The sequence below is a fragment of the Tenrec ecaudatus genome, chromosome 5 (assembly GCF_050624435.1).
Source record: "Tenrec ecaudatus isolate mTenEca1 chromosome 5, mTenEca1.hap1, whole genome shotgun sequence".
Lineage (NCBI taxonomy): Eukaryota > Metazoa > Chordata > Mammalia > Afrosoricida > Tenrecidae > Tenrec > Tenrec ecaudatus.
Genome location: NC_134534.1, coordinates 43,570,045 through 43,586,953, shown reverse-complemented (window position 1 = coordinate 43,586,953; position 16,909 = coordinate 43,570,045). Strand labels below are relative to the sequence as shown.

Below are 16,909 nucleotides of genomic sequence, written 5' to 3'. Positions count from 1 at the left end.
AGGCTACGTATCAAATGCTCTTTTTTTCCACCATGGTCCTACTCTATTCCTAGCATATCAGTATGTCTCAATTAGTTTTTCCAAGAAAACTAACTGTATAAACCATGGACAAACCGTGTACTGAAATATACTGCATGATGTATACCATATATGCTCGTGAATAAGCTGAGTTTTCCAGCACATTTTTAATGCCGTTTCTGTGGTAAAATTAGGTGCCTTGGCTGATATTCAGGTCAGCTTATACTCGAGTATATATGATATGCATACATACATATAAATGAGAATTGGTATAAAGAAGGGAAATGTTGGCAATGAATGTACAAGTGTGCGTTACACAATTAATTTATGTATGGATTGTGATGAGTTGTATGAGCCCCTAATAAAACATCTTTTTAAAAAAGGGAAATGTTTCAAATGATCAACTTTTAATGCTTAAATAATTAATGCCACCACCACAGTACTCTTATAATACTCAGAAACCATTCTTTAGTACATAAAGTTTTAGTGGAGGGTACAGCTTGAATTTATTCAACCCAAGACAGAAAAACGCAACTAGCGCTCTCTTGGATGTGTTTCTTTACCTAAATGGGCTACTTGACCCAGACGCCTTGTCAGTTTCAAGTACTTTTTAAAATCAACTTGTTCAAAGTAAAACTGAATGTATTTATCAATTTTGAATTAGGAAGAATCTAATTTTTGAATGCTAAAAAGTTTAAAATTATTCAAAACGCTAATCTTCCCCTTCATATTTTTAAAAGGATTGTCAATGCAAGTGGTTACACACAACGTCCAACAAAACCTGGTGAAATACTAATAAACTGGTTAAAGCTTAGAATGACCCTCAAAACTAAAATTGCCACTTCTACCATATTACTGCTTAAACTCAGACTTCTACTTCATGAAAAAAGATACCCACATGCCCATTTATTACAAACAGACCCCTCACGAACACTAAACCCCACATTACTAAACTGTAAGAGAATGTTCCCCATATTCTGGATTGGGCAGAAAACCCTTAATGTAACAGGTTTAGGAATGCTGGAGAAGAGCCTCCTTACAAGGTTGGCTCTTGGGAGGCCCTTACCCCCCTAGCTAGTAACAGCAGCTCCAAGAGCCTTAACTGTCTAGGCAAACACTATGGTTTATGCCAAACGTCTGCTTTCCTTCTGGGAGTCTGAATTCTGGGTACATGCTAAGCAGAGGTAGCATGTGGCTAGCCCATAGGAAAAGCTCCGGACAGGCCTCTAGAAAGCCGGCCTGGTCAGCAATGTTCTGCAACTGGTTGCTGGAGGGATTGGGCACAGCTGCGCAACTCTGCAGGCTGAGGACTCTGGCAGCTTGCTCATAAGTTTCTCTGACTTCACACGGTGCAGCTTTTTCTTAGCTGCTTGTACATTCCAGCCTAAATTTACTTTAATAAATTTAATAAACTAGAGATGAGTATAAGCTATCTGCTGAGTCCTGTGAATCATCAATCCTGACAGTGGTTTTAGGGACCCTCTGACTCAAGACATCCTCTGACTCAGGCCCTTCCCATCACATCAAGCTCAACCAAAAATCCACTCTCCTTATTTATTGGCAAATGGCCAGAAAAGAAAGACTCAAAAAAATTTTTAAATGCTACTGTAGGTGCCAGTGCCAATAATGCCAAAATGTTATCAAGAGAACACCAAAGACGTAGACAACAGGAACAAGGGGTGCGCGAACCTTGCAGCTATGGTACCAGAACTGTAACATTTAAACCTAGATTATAATGTATCAAGTAATAATATGTCCGCATGGAAGATTGATCTTCTTCCTATACCATTCCCTTGTACCATCATCCCAGAAGCCACTTAGCAGTTTTTCACTTATTCTGAGTCATAAACATGCTTATCCAAGAATTGTTGTGAACTACTGGTATTTGTAATTTAGGGTTCTATTGATGCTTTAAAGGGTGACTTGGTGGCAGTGGCTAAGCACTCAGTAGGTATTCAAAAGGTCAGCATTTCAAACCCATCCACTAGAGAAAGGTGTGGCAATGTGCTTCTGTGAAACTCATTGGGTCACTATACAAGTCAGAATCGACTGGATGGCAGTGAGTTTGGTTTCATTACTATGACTTTTAAAAGGGGCCCTACTGGCACAGTAGTTAAAGCACTCAGCTACAAACTGAAAGGTTGGCAGTTCAAACCATCAGCCCTCCTCAGAACAAAGGTGTGGGAATCTGTTCCTATAAAGACTACAGACTTGGATAAGTCAGCCCTACACTGCCCTACTGGTTCACGTTGAGTTGCAATTGATTCAAAAGTAATGGGTTTGGTTTGGGCGTCATTACTACTTTAAGCGTTAACACACTCTACCTCACCACAACACTAAGATACTTGTCAGTCTACTACTGAATAGCTACTTTGAAATGACACAGACATATATCACCTACAGTCAGATAAAAAAGCAAAAGTAGTAGAGAGAAAGCATGAGGACCTTAGAAGAGCACGTTCAAGATGTCTGCTGCCGAGACCAGATGAAATCAAGGCAGTGGCATGGAGACATAGGGGAACAACGCCTAGACTATGGGGTACTTTCTCCTTCTCTGGCCAAGACTCTGAAACAGAGGGACAGAGTGGCAAGCGGGCTGGTTCCTAGCCCATCAAGGCTAAGGGCACAGGACCATGTGGCTGAGAGACTAAAAACTAGAGGAAGATTTGGTTACCCTGTAAATTGAGTCTAAGAACTGGAAAAAGACTTACCTGCTGGCTGAGGAAACCAATGACTATATTCTTACTGCTCGTGTTCCTGACTTGTAGTACCCTATTAACTTCCAATAATAAACCCCAGCAATCAACATGAAGTTGCCTCCAATGGTCTACGAAATATACTTCCCCCAAACATGCAAGTCTTACCTGAAGAGAATTGGGTATGGATCATCCCTCTCTGGAGGTCCTGTAATGCGGGCCATAGTTGGAAAAGACTTAACCGGAGGTTGAACCATTGTATGAGGTGCAGTTTCCATTAAATGAAAAACTTCCTCTAGGAGACTAACAAGCTTTTCAATTTCCCCTTCACTTATATTTGAGGACTCCAAAAGATCCATATCTATAGATGCTTCTACCTCATTTTCATATTCTGGGTTTGTTCGCTCCAGTCCTGCATCTGTGTCATGATCAGGTTCACTGTGATTAGGTACAGATGACGTCTTCTCAGCCAAATGGTCACCAAGCCTTTTAATCTCTGACAAGATTTCATAGAAATGGCACTTCTGAAGAATAGCGGAACCAGCAGTCACAACCCTCACAGTCTGGTCCAAAAGTATGAGTTCCAGAAGCTTCTGATAGCCGCTTTGTTCACCCTGCCTACCCCGTAAAAAAGCTTCCATTCCCTCAGTCATACTGATGACGCTGTCCAAAGCTTTAAACGCATTTAACTTAAGGGAAGATGAGACATGATCAGCAAAGAGGAGTTCAAACAGTCCACTGATAACTCCTGCTTGTAACAATCCCATGACCCCTTGAGCCCCACATTCTGCAAGTGAGGACACTAATTTGGTCCCAGCTTTGAGCTGTCGGACATTTAAGGCAATGGGCTGGCGAAGGGCAACTTGTAAATTTAAAGCTTGCATAGTCCAGTCAACCAACTGGCTAAGGGAGTCTTGTTTTGTGTTTTTCAACTGCAAATAACTTAATCCCTTTATTATTAAACTTGGAATTTCTTCTAAAGCGGTTACCCATTTTGCACCTCTATCTTCCCGATACAAATCTAACAATTCCGTTAACTTCACTGAAGCTTCTATTGCCCCTGAATTTTCTTTATCTGGACCTTGATCCTTCATTCTGCTGATTTCAATTTCAAAAGTAGTCTTGTAAGGGCAGCTGAAGTATAACAGTGGTACAAGCTCTCTGTCATATGGATCATATGTCATAGGAGGAACCGATGCTAAATCTTCAGCAGTGTATTCTACATCAAAGTTTGGATATTTAAATGTTTCACGTTCCAAGTCAGCAATTCCATCTTCATCGCTGGAAATCTGTTCATAACCATCATCTCCTGAAAAATTGTTTGAATAATTTAATATTATAGAATTGTTGATGGTATAAATTTTGCTTAATCAAAAAAAAAATCACTTACCTGTATAGCAAAGAATAATTTCTTCAAGAAAATCAACTTCTGTCACAACATCATATCAACACATACCTTTTTATAATGTTTAATAGAATAATTATGGACAAACTTCTAATATCTATCCAGAATTAAAATAGGTGGCTGGCTGGGCAGGCATCATTTTCTTACAAATTACAAATATTTCAAGTAACAAAATCATTTCTCTCAGAAATCAAGCTTATCTTCCTGAGAGATTAAACGTGGGGGGAAAATATTATACTTAAGAATTAATACCAGTACAGACAGTTCACAATAAAGAGAATCCAAGACAGACAAACCGCTCAGAACCAGTAATGTAAGTAATGATACCAGGAAGGTAGAAAGAAGGTAGGGGGAGAAAGGTGGAACCGATCACAATGACATATAACCCTCCGCCCCAGGAGGACAGACAACAGAAAAGTGGGAGGAGGGAGACAGCAGACGATGTAAGACATGAAAATAATCATAATTTATCAAGGGTTCACGAGGGAGGATGGGTGGGAGAGGGAGGGCAGGGAAAAAAAAGAGCTGATACCAAGGAAAATAATTTGAAAATGATGATGGCAACATATGTACAAATGTGCTTAACACAATGGATGGATGTATGGATTGTGATAAGAGTTATAAAAGCCCATAATAAAATGATTTTTAAATACCATATTTTCAAAGCTAAACCAAAAATGTCCACAATATCCTTCTGAGTTCTTTTTATAACATTAATTTCAGATTCCTGAAATTTTACTTCTCTGCATTTATCTGTAACACAGTTCCCTAGGTCTGTTTATATTTGTATGTAAATGTTTTCATTTTAAATGCTCAACCTTCTCAAAACAAAAATTCCTTATTGTGGCACACGTGCAGCTTTGTCCTCCATGTTAAATAAAAAGTATGCTAGTTTTACTTTCTAACACACTGCTGCTTGGCTATGGCAATACAGCAATGAGCCATAATGGCCTAACAAGGAAAAGAAAATGTTTTCAAAAGGTTCCCCTCTAGCTTCAGCCCTCCTGTGATATTACTCGCTCAAAACAATCGAGCCTTCCAAACACTAACAAGTACACTTATCTTGGGAAGGGTACGGTCCTAAAGGGAGCTAACCCTGAGATGCCTTCTAGTACACACATGTGTACACACATACACACACACACGTAGACTCCAGAACCTAGCAGGAAGATTCCAAGGCTGTGAAGTTTTTTAAGAGCAAACAGCCTCAACTTTCTGCAGTAGAGTGGCCGGTAGGTTTGAACTGCAGAACTTGTGGTTAGCAGTCCATAGCAGCACAAATTATTTCTCATTTTTTCCTTGCATAGGAAAAACAAAATTAAATCAATGCTTTTCTTTTTCTGAATTTTTAAAACTAATGTAGCACTTTGTTGCACTATCTAGATAGAAAACATTTCCAGGGTTACCCCCCAGCTTACCCCACCAATCTTTACTTTAAAACCACCTCCCGAACCTTAACTGCCACATACTCGCGGCAGGACCCCACTTCACTGGCCAAAGATAATGGTTTCAAGGGGAAACACCTATTTTAGCAAACCAAACAGAATCTCTCTCCCAGGTATATGAAAATTGGGCTGACTACACAGAGATTGGACCTGTGGGGTGAATGGAAAAACAAGAGCTAGTTAAGAGAAAGAGCAAGGCCAGCCATACAAGGCAGAGAAGAGTTTCGACATCTAGTCGTGTCTTCTAGTTAAGTCCCAAGGCCTAGCTATCGGCTGACTGCCACGGCTTCCTTCATTTTCGTATCAATCTTCCCTAATTGCTCACAGCTACCTAGAGAAGCAGCTAGTAATTCAACCAAAAGAACTACACAATGGAACCCACCTTCACCTTCTTCATCTTCTTCACCTTCTTCATCTTCATCCTCTTCTTCCTCCTCAGCGATACTGTCTACTGTATGACGATCATCCTCATCCTCATCTTCTTCATCTTCCACATCCACATCATCTTCATCATCTTCTCCCTCCTCTTGCTGCTCCTCTTCTACTTCTCCTTCATCAGAATATTGACTTTCCTGAGGAACAGAATTCCGGTCAGGAGAAATTGGCTCAAAGTAATCTTCTCGATGAGGAGCGTCTTCTTCCTTGTCACTTGACACTGAAAAATTGAGATTTAGGCACAAATCATTCCAGTGATTTGAATAGCATGAGGTATTTTATCTACTTAGAGATATTTTAACTACTTAAGGACATTTTAAATTATTTAACTCAAAAACTACATAAAAGTGGCAATTATCTGCTGTTAAAAAAACTACACAGAGAAGGGGGGAAGGGAGACTCCGGATAGGGCAAGATATGACAAAATAACGATGTATAAATTACCAAGGGCACATGAGGGAGGGGGGAAAGGGGAGGGAGGGGAAAAAAAAAGAGGACCTGATGTAAGGGGCTTAAGTGGAGAGCAAATGCCTTGAGAATGATTGGGGCAGGGAATGTATGGATGTGCTTTATACAATTGATGTATGTATATGTATGAACTGTGATAAGAATTGTATGAGCCCCAATAAATTGTTAAAAAAAAATAGCAGTAAAAAAAAAAAACATGTTTGGTAAAGTTAAAAAAAAACTACACACTTCACAAAACAGCAGTCACTATTTGAAGTTCCAATACCATGAACAAATCCTTTTTTGGGGGGAGAGCTAATAACTAGCTATATGGAGTTTGGCCTTTTGCAAAACATGCTGCCTATTGTTAAGTTGTGCTATTTTGTACATAACACTGTATCATATGATCATTTCATTTTTCAAACACAACTGGAAAGTAATTAGTTTTCTGTTAACAAGAAAACTGTCAACTGAAAATATAAAGGAAATACTGCCCAGGATGAAAAGGGGGCATCCACTAAAATTTGATCACCAGCATCTAATTTTTTGCCTCTAATCAAAATCAAAACAGCACTATCACGAATGAAGGGGGGAACATACTGCAACGACTTTATATGTACCTGGTACAGGAATGGGATCATCTTCATCATCATCAGGTGGTGGTGGTCCTGGAGGAGTTCTTGGTCCCCTTGGCTGTGGTCTTGGAGGGCTTCCATTAAACTGATCTTCTTTCTCCCCATCAGCTTGAATTCGGTTAGAGACAGAAAAGAAGCTTTCAGGTTATTAAAAATAGTGAAAAGAATGTCTGCCAAAAATGTTTTCTACCATTTGTTTTTCTTCTTTGGACTTCTTGATAATGTTGCATTCCTAATAACCTAAGATAATTTTTGTTAACAAAGCTACACTTGGAGAGTCTGAATTTCTGATTTCCCACTTACAAAAATAAAATACATACACATTCTTGGGCCTTAACTCAGAGAGCAAATACTTATTTTCATGAAGAATAAACTGTGGTGCACCTATACTATGGCATACTACTCAGCAATAAACAAAAATGAACTACTGCTACCTATACAAATTTGTGTGAACCTCAAGAAAATTATAAATTTAAAAAAATCAGTCTCAATGGATATGTTTCATGATTCCATTTATGTAACATTTGTAAATTAAATATAATGTAGAGATGAAGAACAAGTGTGCTTGTTGCTGATATTTTAATCTCTACATGACATGAGCACATCACCACATCCTTTCACCCTCAGAACAGCTGGCAGGGTGCTGTCAGCAGCCTCGTGCGTAACCAGTGTGCTGCCAGGGTTTCTAGCTATGCGACACAGGGAAGACACAAGAAATGAAAACATGTATGTGACCAGCGTCAAAGACAGAGTTCACACTACTCCACTATAGCATGATTGAGAGAGATCATTATCAAACCATAGACAATACTAATTGTGGCCTATAATGGATTTCCCTAGAGGTCTCAATTATAATTTGGATACGTGTTCTAAATCTCCTGTAGTTCAAGTCCTTACAATAAAGAAGTGATCCTGGTCTGGGAAGACGAGCCCCTACGCAAAGGGGGCCCAACTGCCTGCCTCGTGAATGAAAGTCACTGAAATTTATTGGCATTTCTATTTTTCAGGTCTCCAGGAATGATCAAAGGGGTCTCAACACTGGGGAAATATGCATTAGCTAAGATGTATACATATAAATTCCTCAAAAATATTCCATCCACATCAGTATTCTAGAAATATATATGCCAAGCACTATCGCATTTAGTTTTGATAGTAATTTTTGTAGGAAACCATAAAGAACCGCTGGTTTGCATGATCATCAATGTGTTTTAAATAAAAGAAAAAAACTAGGAGCTGATGCCTGGGGCTTACATGGAGAGCAAATGTTTTGAGAATGATGAGGGTAACAAATGTGCTTTATACAAGTGATGTGTGTGTGTATGGATTGTGATATGAGTTATATGAGCCCCAAATAAAATGATTTCAAAACAAAAAAATAAAAACTCTCAGGCAATTAGAAAGCATCCTAAGTAAGAAGAGAAAATAAAAATGAAGCAATTTCAACATAAAAATAGAGAGTAAGGAATGGGAAGCTGGGAAGCTAACGCTTTCTGGGCAAATCTTAATCAAGTTTCAAAGCTCTGTGAATTAGTTTTTCCTACAACACTAAAAGACTTTCACTGGCAAAAGCAAATTAAAATCCTCACCATGTTTTGGATTCCTTTTCAAATTGGGCTGTGGCTGGGGAGGTGGTGGAGGAGGCGGCGGAGGCGGCGGAGAGTCTCTATCATGACTTATCACTCTATCAACTGAGCCATAGATTGCCAGCGTCAGACAATTATACCAGCCTCTTAACACCAAACCATCAGTATTCACCTGATTTTCAGAGGGGGAAAAAATATCTTTCAAATTAATGTCTTAATATGCCAGAAGTCAGCTGATCCCAAATTAATTTGTGTTCAACTAAAATCATTTAAAAACATGCCAAAAAAGTTAGGCTGGTTTTGGTGAAACTGCAAAGGTTGAGCTTTTATATGGTCCCATGGAGAAAACACATGTGTTCTGAGACTACATCTCCCTACCCCACACATTATGCCATCCCTGTTGGAAAAGTATAGCCAGATTCCAAACCAAGCAGAGAGAAATAAAAAGAGAATTATTCATAATTAAGTGGTAATAGCTACAGAGATCATAGATGCCCAGAAGCACATATTGTACCAAGTCTCAAGAATTACAGTACAGTACATAACATTACACAGCATTACGTGACTAATTTACATATGACTGCATAATTTATCTACCAAACTCACTGCCATCCATTCGATTGACTCACAGCAAGCCTACAGGACAAAACAAAACTGTTCCTGTAAGTTTCTGAGACTGAATCTTCATAGGAGTAGAAAGCCTCATTTTTCTCCCACAGAACGGCCGGTGATCGAATTGCTAACCTTATGGTTAGCCACCCAGCACATAACGCATAGGCTACAAGGGCTCCTGTGTGTGGCCATAGTCCATTGACAAAGGGCATTAAATAGTTTTAGCAAGGAACTTTCTCCTAAAAAGATCAAAGTCTTTACCAGTGCCATTAAACCCCACTATTTCTTAAGTAAAAATACGATATATGCTTTCCAAATTATAAAATATTAATCACTAGTAACTACAATAGAGCAAATATTACCCTTCCCTTTACAAATCAGAAAATCAACCCTGGTAAAGGTAACGATAAAGTACTAAGTAGTATGGCGGCCTCTCCTCACTCACTGCCATCGAGTTGATGCCAACTTACAGTGATTCTACAGTGCAGGGTAGACCTGCCCCTGTGGATTTCAAAGGCTGTCACTCTTTACAGGAGTAGAACGCCTCGTCTTTCTCCCTCAAAGCAGCTAGTGGTTTCAAAATGCTAACCTTGTGGTTAGCTGCCCAATGCATCACCACTCCGCCACCAAGACAAGGCACAATAAGGAAGAAATTAGACTATAAAGAGAAACTAGGGACCAGAAAAAAAGCTCCAAGATCATCCAGAGGAAATGAGACACTTTAAACCAAACCTCCATTAGAAAAAAGATAAAACAGGTCAGGATAATTAATTGTAGTCTAGGAAAGTATGCACAGTAATCCCTTAGTATATTGTCACACAACAGGCTGCGCAATCCCACCCACTAGTTCGAACACGAAACCAGAAAAAATTCTGACTCTCATCAACCCTTAGGACAAGGAAGTACTGTGCAGAGTTTCTAAGACAAAATCTTTACAAGAACAGTCAGCTTCATCTTCCTCCTAAGAAATGCCTGGTGGGTTTGAACTGCAGACCATGTGCTTACTCTACAGTGCCACTAGGCTACACAAACGAAATGCAGGCTTCCTCCTGACTCAAGTACAAAATGAGACAAAGAGCTTTCTTTATAGGAAGACAGAATATTATTACATGTTTTCTCTATTTCAAAACTGTTTCTGGATCCAAGTGGAATCAGATAAGAAATGATAATCTATACAAAACTAGACCTAAATGAGCTAACTTTTTATTTAGACTCAAAACTTTGAACAGAGGTGAAAAAAACAGCAATAACAAATTGAATATCGGCTTCCATAATTACCTTAGAGTTGGGTCTAAAGATGATGGAAGTATTTTCATCATATTCCAGGCTGCAAAATAATAGGAATAAAAATAAAATCTCAAACAATTACCAGCAAAGTTCATGAAGAAGTCCTATTTCAAAAAATAAATTTTAAGTCCTAGTTCTTGATTCAACTACATCAATAAAATCAAAAGCTATATTTTTATTTTGTGTTAAAAAGGCACCAAGTTTGGGTTTCATTCACTACTTCCAAAATGTCATTCTTTAAAGAGTATTAAATCTCTCCCACCAAATCTAGTTGGGGGTGAGTCTAAGCATCTGTATTTTTTTAATGCATCACAAGTAATTCTCATGTACAGCATGAAGAACTACTCTGTATTACAGTCGTCTAAAAATTTACCACAAGCAAACCAAATCAGTTGCCACAGAGCAGATTCTGATTCAAGGCAGCCCATGTACGGCAGAGTAGAACTATACCCCACAGGGTTTTCAACAGCTGATCTGTAAGAAGAAAATCACCAGGCCTTTCTTCTTGTGGGGAGGTTCCACCCTCAAACCTTGCGGTTCGCAGTGGAGCACATTAACAGTGGCCCCTCTCGATGTCATGTTAAAAACACACACTAGGACTAAAAGTAAGAAAAAGCACCTACTTTTATCAAGTAGACATTGACAAAAGAAAAGCATTCTGAATTCTTAAAAATTAAATATTTCAGATTATCTAGATTTCTCTTCACTTTTAAAAAAGATAAAATTATCAATATAAGAAACAAAGATCAATAACAAAGACAGAAGCTTTGCCATTTTTAAGCTACCTTGAAATTTTTTAAGTTCTCAAACTCATTTTAATAGTTATTGTGTTTGAAGACATCACTAACAGTGTTAATATACCTAACGTGTATTAAGCAATCCAATTCTCACTTCACAAAATAGATGATCATGAAATTTCAAATTTGATAGAAAGATATAAAAATAAGATAAAATAATAGTTTTCATTGTATGTGCATATATACATATAAAGATTCAAAAAGCATATCTTCCCAATTAGATCTCTACTATCATGTGTGAGAAATTCATGAACCAGTAAAAAGCAGCAAAATATGGTTTATACTGCACAAATTTGAAAGGTTTTTTTTGGGGGGGGTGGTATATAAACTCATTATCCCCTCAGGAGTTTGCCCGTCCTTTAACATTGCCAGCTGATAAACTAAACCCTGAGTTCTGGGGTGTGCCACCAGATACACACACAAACATCCTTTTGTTTAATTTAAATAATAAAAAGAAAGGGGGGGAGAGGAGCTGATACCAAGGGCTCAACAGAAAGTAAATGTTTAGAAAATAATGATGGCAATATATGTACAAATATGCTGTAAGAGCCCCCAATAAAATGCTCTTTTAATTCATTTAGAGAGAGAGAGAGAGAGAGAGAGACAGATAGACTGACTGGGAAGGTCTTTTAACAACAACAAAAAATTAGAATAAAAGGAGTCACCTTACTAATACACGAGTTTCTAATGAAATGCTTACAAAGTACATACCTTCCCAATCTATCAAAAACGGGGGCACTTGGCTTGCTCACATTGTTGAAGAATAAATCTAACTGAAATGTATGCGGAGATGTCTCCCTGCGAATGAAACAAAAGACAAATGTTAATTTTTGCAATTTTTGCAACAATCAGTTTCTAAAGAAAAAAGGTACGTATTTAAAAGCAATTCTAAAGCGAAAAATAATATGCCTAAGGCTTACATTACAAAAATATAGCTAATTATAATATTCTCTGTAATATTTTTGTATGAGTTGTTAGGTGCCATGAAGTTGGCTCTGACCCATAGCGACCCTACGTCTAACAGAACAAAACAGTGCACAGTCCTGTGCCATCCTCACATTGCTCCTTTGCCAGAGCCCACTGGCGCAGCCACTGTATCGATCCATTTCATAGAGGGCCTTCCTCTTTCTCCATGCCTGTCAACTTTGCCAAGCAGGATGTACTTCTCTACGGACTGGTTCTCCTGACAATAAGTCCAAAGTATACAAGACAAAGTCTCACACATCCTTACTTCTTCCAATACAGATTGGTTTGTCATTTTAGCAGTCCATGATACTCACAATATTATTCATATTTGATTCTCCAGTAGTCAAAAATCATTCACTCGAGTATGATTAAAATTAAAATTTTTAATCATCAAGCATCTTCCCACAGATATTTGGACTACTCTAAAACACTTAAATGTACTTTAAAGTTAAGTGCCAGTTGACTGCAGTGATACTGAACTTTATTGTTCTTGGTATCACTGCTCCCTCTCATTAGTGAAGTGCAAGAATTAACTCTATTTCAAGTTGCCTAATTTGATTGTAACTAAAACTACACTAAAGACCATAATCATGGGCCTTAATTCTCTTTCCCATCTTGCAAGATGGCGGGTGAGAAGGCGGAGAAGAAGCCCGAAGTCAAGAAAGCAGATGCCAGTGGCCAAGTTAAGGAGAAAGGGCAAAAGCCCAAGAAGGGGAAGCCCCACTGCAGCCGAAACCCAGTCCTAGTCAAAGGAATCGGCCGGTATTCCCGCTCCGCCATGTATTCCCGCAAGGCCATGTACAAGAGGAAGTACTCAGCGGCCAAGTCCAAGGTTGAGAAGAAGAAGGAGAAGGTTCTGGCTACTGTCACAAAGCCAGTGGGTGGTGACAAGAACGGCGGGACCCGAGTGGTGAAGCTGCGCAAAATGCCTAGGTATTACCCTACGGAAGACGTGCCGCGGAAGCTGCTGAGCCACGGCAAGAAGCCCTTCAGCCAGTATGTCAGGAGACTGCGCGCCAGCATCACCCCAGGGACCGTGCTGATCATCCTCACAGGAGCCACAGAGGCAAGAGAGTGGTCTTCCTGAAGCAGCTGGGCAGCGGCTTGCTGCTTGTGACTGGCCCTCTCTCCCTCAACCGAGTTCCTCTGCCCAGAACACACCAGAAATTTGTCATCGCCACCTAACACTAAAGCTGACATCAGTGGTGTGAAAATCCCCAAGCATCTCTCAGACGCCAACTTCAAGAAGAAGAAGCTGCGGAAGCCCAGACACCAAGAAGGCGAGATCTTTGACACCGAGAAAGAGAAATACGAGATCACGGATCAGCGCAAGGCTGATCAGAAAGCCGTGGACTCCCAAGTTTTGGCAAAAATCAAAGCTGTTCCCCAGCTCCAAGGCTACTTGCGTGCTACCTTCGCGCTCACGAACGGGGTTTATCCTCACAAATTGGTGTTCTAGATTCTTGCAAAGAACTTAATTAAATAACTCAAAGTTTGAAAAAAAAAAAAAAAAAGACCATAATCATGTCAGAAATGTTAGCATCAAAGTCCTAAATTCTGAGTTTCGGTCTAAATTAACACTTCTACAGTAGCAAGCTACATAAATAAATATTTTAGAATAGGTTTATATAGTTAGAATGGAATCTTGCTGTATTTGATGTAACACAAATTAGAGCACCGGAAACTGAACTCTTTAGGACCAAATAAAACCTTTAAAAAAAATCTCGAACAGCAAGTGATCCAAAAATTGGTCGCGGGGAGGGTGCAGGAGGTCTGGTAGGGCTTGCTCAAGGGCAATGTAACCAAGAGGAATTACTGAAACCCAAATGAAGGCTGAACATGATAGTGGAACAAGAGGAAAGTAAAAGGAAATAGAGGAAAGAACTAAGAGACAAAGGACATTTATGGAGGTCTAGATGCAGGCATGTACATATGTAAATGTTTACATATGGCAATGGGGAAATAAATCTATATGCATATATAGGTTTAATATTAAGGTAGCAGATGGACATTGGGTCTCTACTCAAGTACTCTCTCAATGCAAGAATACTTTGTTCTATTAAATTGGCATTCCGTGATGCTCACCTTCCCGACAGAATCGCTGAAGACAAAGCAATGATGCATAAGCAAATGTGGTGAAAAAAGCTGATGGAACCCAGCTATTAAAAGATATAGGTCTGGGGTCTTGAAGGCTTGAAAATAAGCAAGCGGCCACCTAGCTCAGAAGCAACTAAGCCCACATGGAAGAAGCGCACCAGCCTGTGATCATGAGGTGTCAATAGAATCAAGTAACAGGCAACAGAGAACAAAAAATCCTATCATAGTGAATAATGGGGAATGCGGGCTAGAGACCCAAAGCCCATCTGTAGACAACTGGACATCCCCTTACAGAAAGATCGCAGAGAGGAGATGAATCAGTCAGGATGCAGCATAGCATCAAAGAAACATACAACTTTCCTCTAGTTCTTTTATGCTTCCTCTCACCCACTATCATGATCCCAATTCTACTTTACAAATCTGACTAGACCAGAGGATGTACATGGGTACAGATAAGAACTGGAAACACAGAGAATCCAGGACAGATAAACTCCTCAAGACCAATAATGAGAGTTGCGATACCAGGAGGAGAAGGGGAAGATGGTGTCGAAAGGGGGAACCTAAAAATAAATAAATAAATAGACTTTTTAAAGAAAAGGGGAACCAACCACAATGATCTACATATAATCCCCTCCCTAGGGGACATACAACAGAAAATTAGGTGAAGAGAGACATTGGGCAGTGTAAGACATGACAAAATAATAATAATTTATAAGTTATCAAGGCTTCCTGAGGGAGGGAGGATGGGAGAGGGAGGGGAAAAATGAGGAGCTGATACCAAGAGTTCAAGTAGAAAGAAAATATCTTGATATATGGTTGTATGTATGGATTGTGCTAAGAGTTGTATGAGCCCCCAATAAAATGATTTTTTTAATCTCTACATAATCAATGGCAATGAGTCATATACTTCATTGTCTTTTTAAATAAGAATCCAAATAGTAGAGAGTAGAATGTCCACATACTTCTATCAGAAGTATAAACTTGAATAATCATTCTGAAAAGGAATGTAGCAGTATCAAGAGACTAAGAAACTCTTCTTACAACTTGATCCAGAAATACTGTTCTTAGGCAATACTTTTATGGTAATACTTAAAGATCAAACAGAAGACTTTTTTCTCAAGAGACTATTCACCGTACAATTACTTGTCATTTGGAAAAACTAAAACCTATCTAAGTTCTCACATGAGAGAGTAGTCAAATAAATTACAGTAAAATCATTTGTTAAACTAGGCACTAATGAGGAATCATTGTTTTGAACACTATGGATGTGAAAATACTCAACATAAATGAACTAAAGGAATACATAAAATGATATACAAATGCAAGCGTGATCAAAAACTCAAGTTTCTTACCCTTCCTCTTCAAACTACATTTTGACACATACATAAAGCACATTACACATATTTCATAGTGTGCAATCTGCGCATTTTTAATAAGGGCATTAGATCATTATTTTCTTACATGTTGATAATTTTTGGGGGGGGCGGTGTCTATCCAATGGATGTAATGCTACATAGCTTCGCCTTGGTACCTGCCGACACAGAAGATGGGAGTCCCAGCAGCAGACTCTCACCAGCCTACCTCCCAGCAGGATTCATACCCTGCTCTGAAAAAACTTTCCCCAATGCAGGAAGAAACCAAATGTTCTACCCTAAAAACAGTTCTTGACAGGGGTGCCAGCTCTAGCCCATGCAGCGTGGGGGTCTACAGACCCCAGGCTGAAGAGCCAGCGTGGTGAGGGGGAAGGCAGTAAGGCCAGCACCCAACAAATGGAAACATTCCAGCCCACCAGCCACCCAGCTAGCCGGCCACTGTGGTTGGGCTATTTGAGTCTCCTAACTGCGTGGGCAGGAGAGGCACAAGCGCAGAGGGATAAAGCATCCACTCACTCAGAGAAACTGGATCCAATTGGCTGCCTGGGGGCCCCAAGGGGCCAGAGCAGTGTGTACCTGAATCTGAACTATCCTGTTCCCTAGATTCATGTGGGGTTGACACTGTGAAATTTAAGCACACGTGAGCCATAGCCCCTGCCCCTCACAGGACCAACCCATACAAGATCAACCCTGCCCACAGCCCTCCACCCATCTCTGGAAATGAAATACCTAAACCCAAATCGGCTACAAGGATTCTCCAGTTCTAGGCCTGTCCACAAACTGCCCCAGAGCAAACAGTTTCAACTGTTTACATTTCAATTACCAGGCAAATACCAAACTTAATCCAAGACCTCTTGACCATGGCTTATGCCTTTATTATCTACAATGATTACCAAAAGTAACATTTTTGAATGAGGGAATGAGGTCAAAATTTACTTCTAGAAATGTCTAAAGACGTGTATTATATGAATTGGCAGTGTATACCAGAACATTTTTACAGAAATTCACCATTTCCAGCCAATATGTACATGGAACATTTGCAAAGAATACAATAGACTTTGGCCTCAAATATCTTAAGGAAACAACAAATAGCTAAAATGCAAATCCCTTACT

The 16,909-nt window shown here is 39.4% G+C and overlaps 1 protein-coding gene and 1 pseudogene across 3 annotated transcripts in view; one reads left to right on the top strand and one right to left on the bottom strand.

Annotated features, from left to right (window-relative positions):
- Positions 1-16,909, bottom strand: part of VIRMA (vir like m6A methyltransferase associated) — a 68,238-nt gene that overhangs the window by 42,081 nt on the left and 9,248 nt on the right. For all 3 annotated transcript variants that reach the window (XM_075549477.1, XM_075549479.1, XM_075549478.1), the window contains exons 3-8: positions 12,072-12,158; positions 10,555-10,603; positions 8,668-8,836; positions 7,067-7,189; positions 5,947-6,219; positions 2,883-4,023 (exon numbers count right to left, since the gene is read on the bottom strand). In XM_075549477.1, coding sequence (XP_075405592.1) covers positions 2,883-4,023; positions 5,947-6,219; positions 7,067-7,189; positions 8,668-8,836; positions 10,555-10,603; positions 12,072-12,158 — 1,842 coding nt within the window. The remainder of the gene's footprint in view (positions 1-2,882; positions 4,024-5,946; positions 6,220-7,066; positions 7,190-8,667; positions 8,837-10,554; positions 10,604-12,071; positions 12,159-16,909) is intronic.
- Positions 12,925-13,840, top strand: LOC142448707 (large ribosomal subunit protein eL6 pseudogene; annotated as a pseudogene).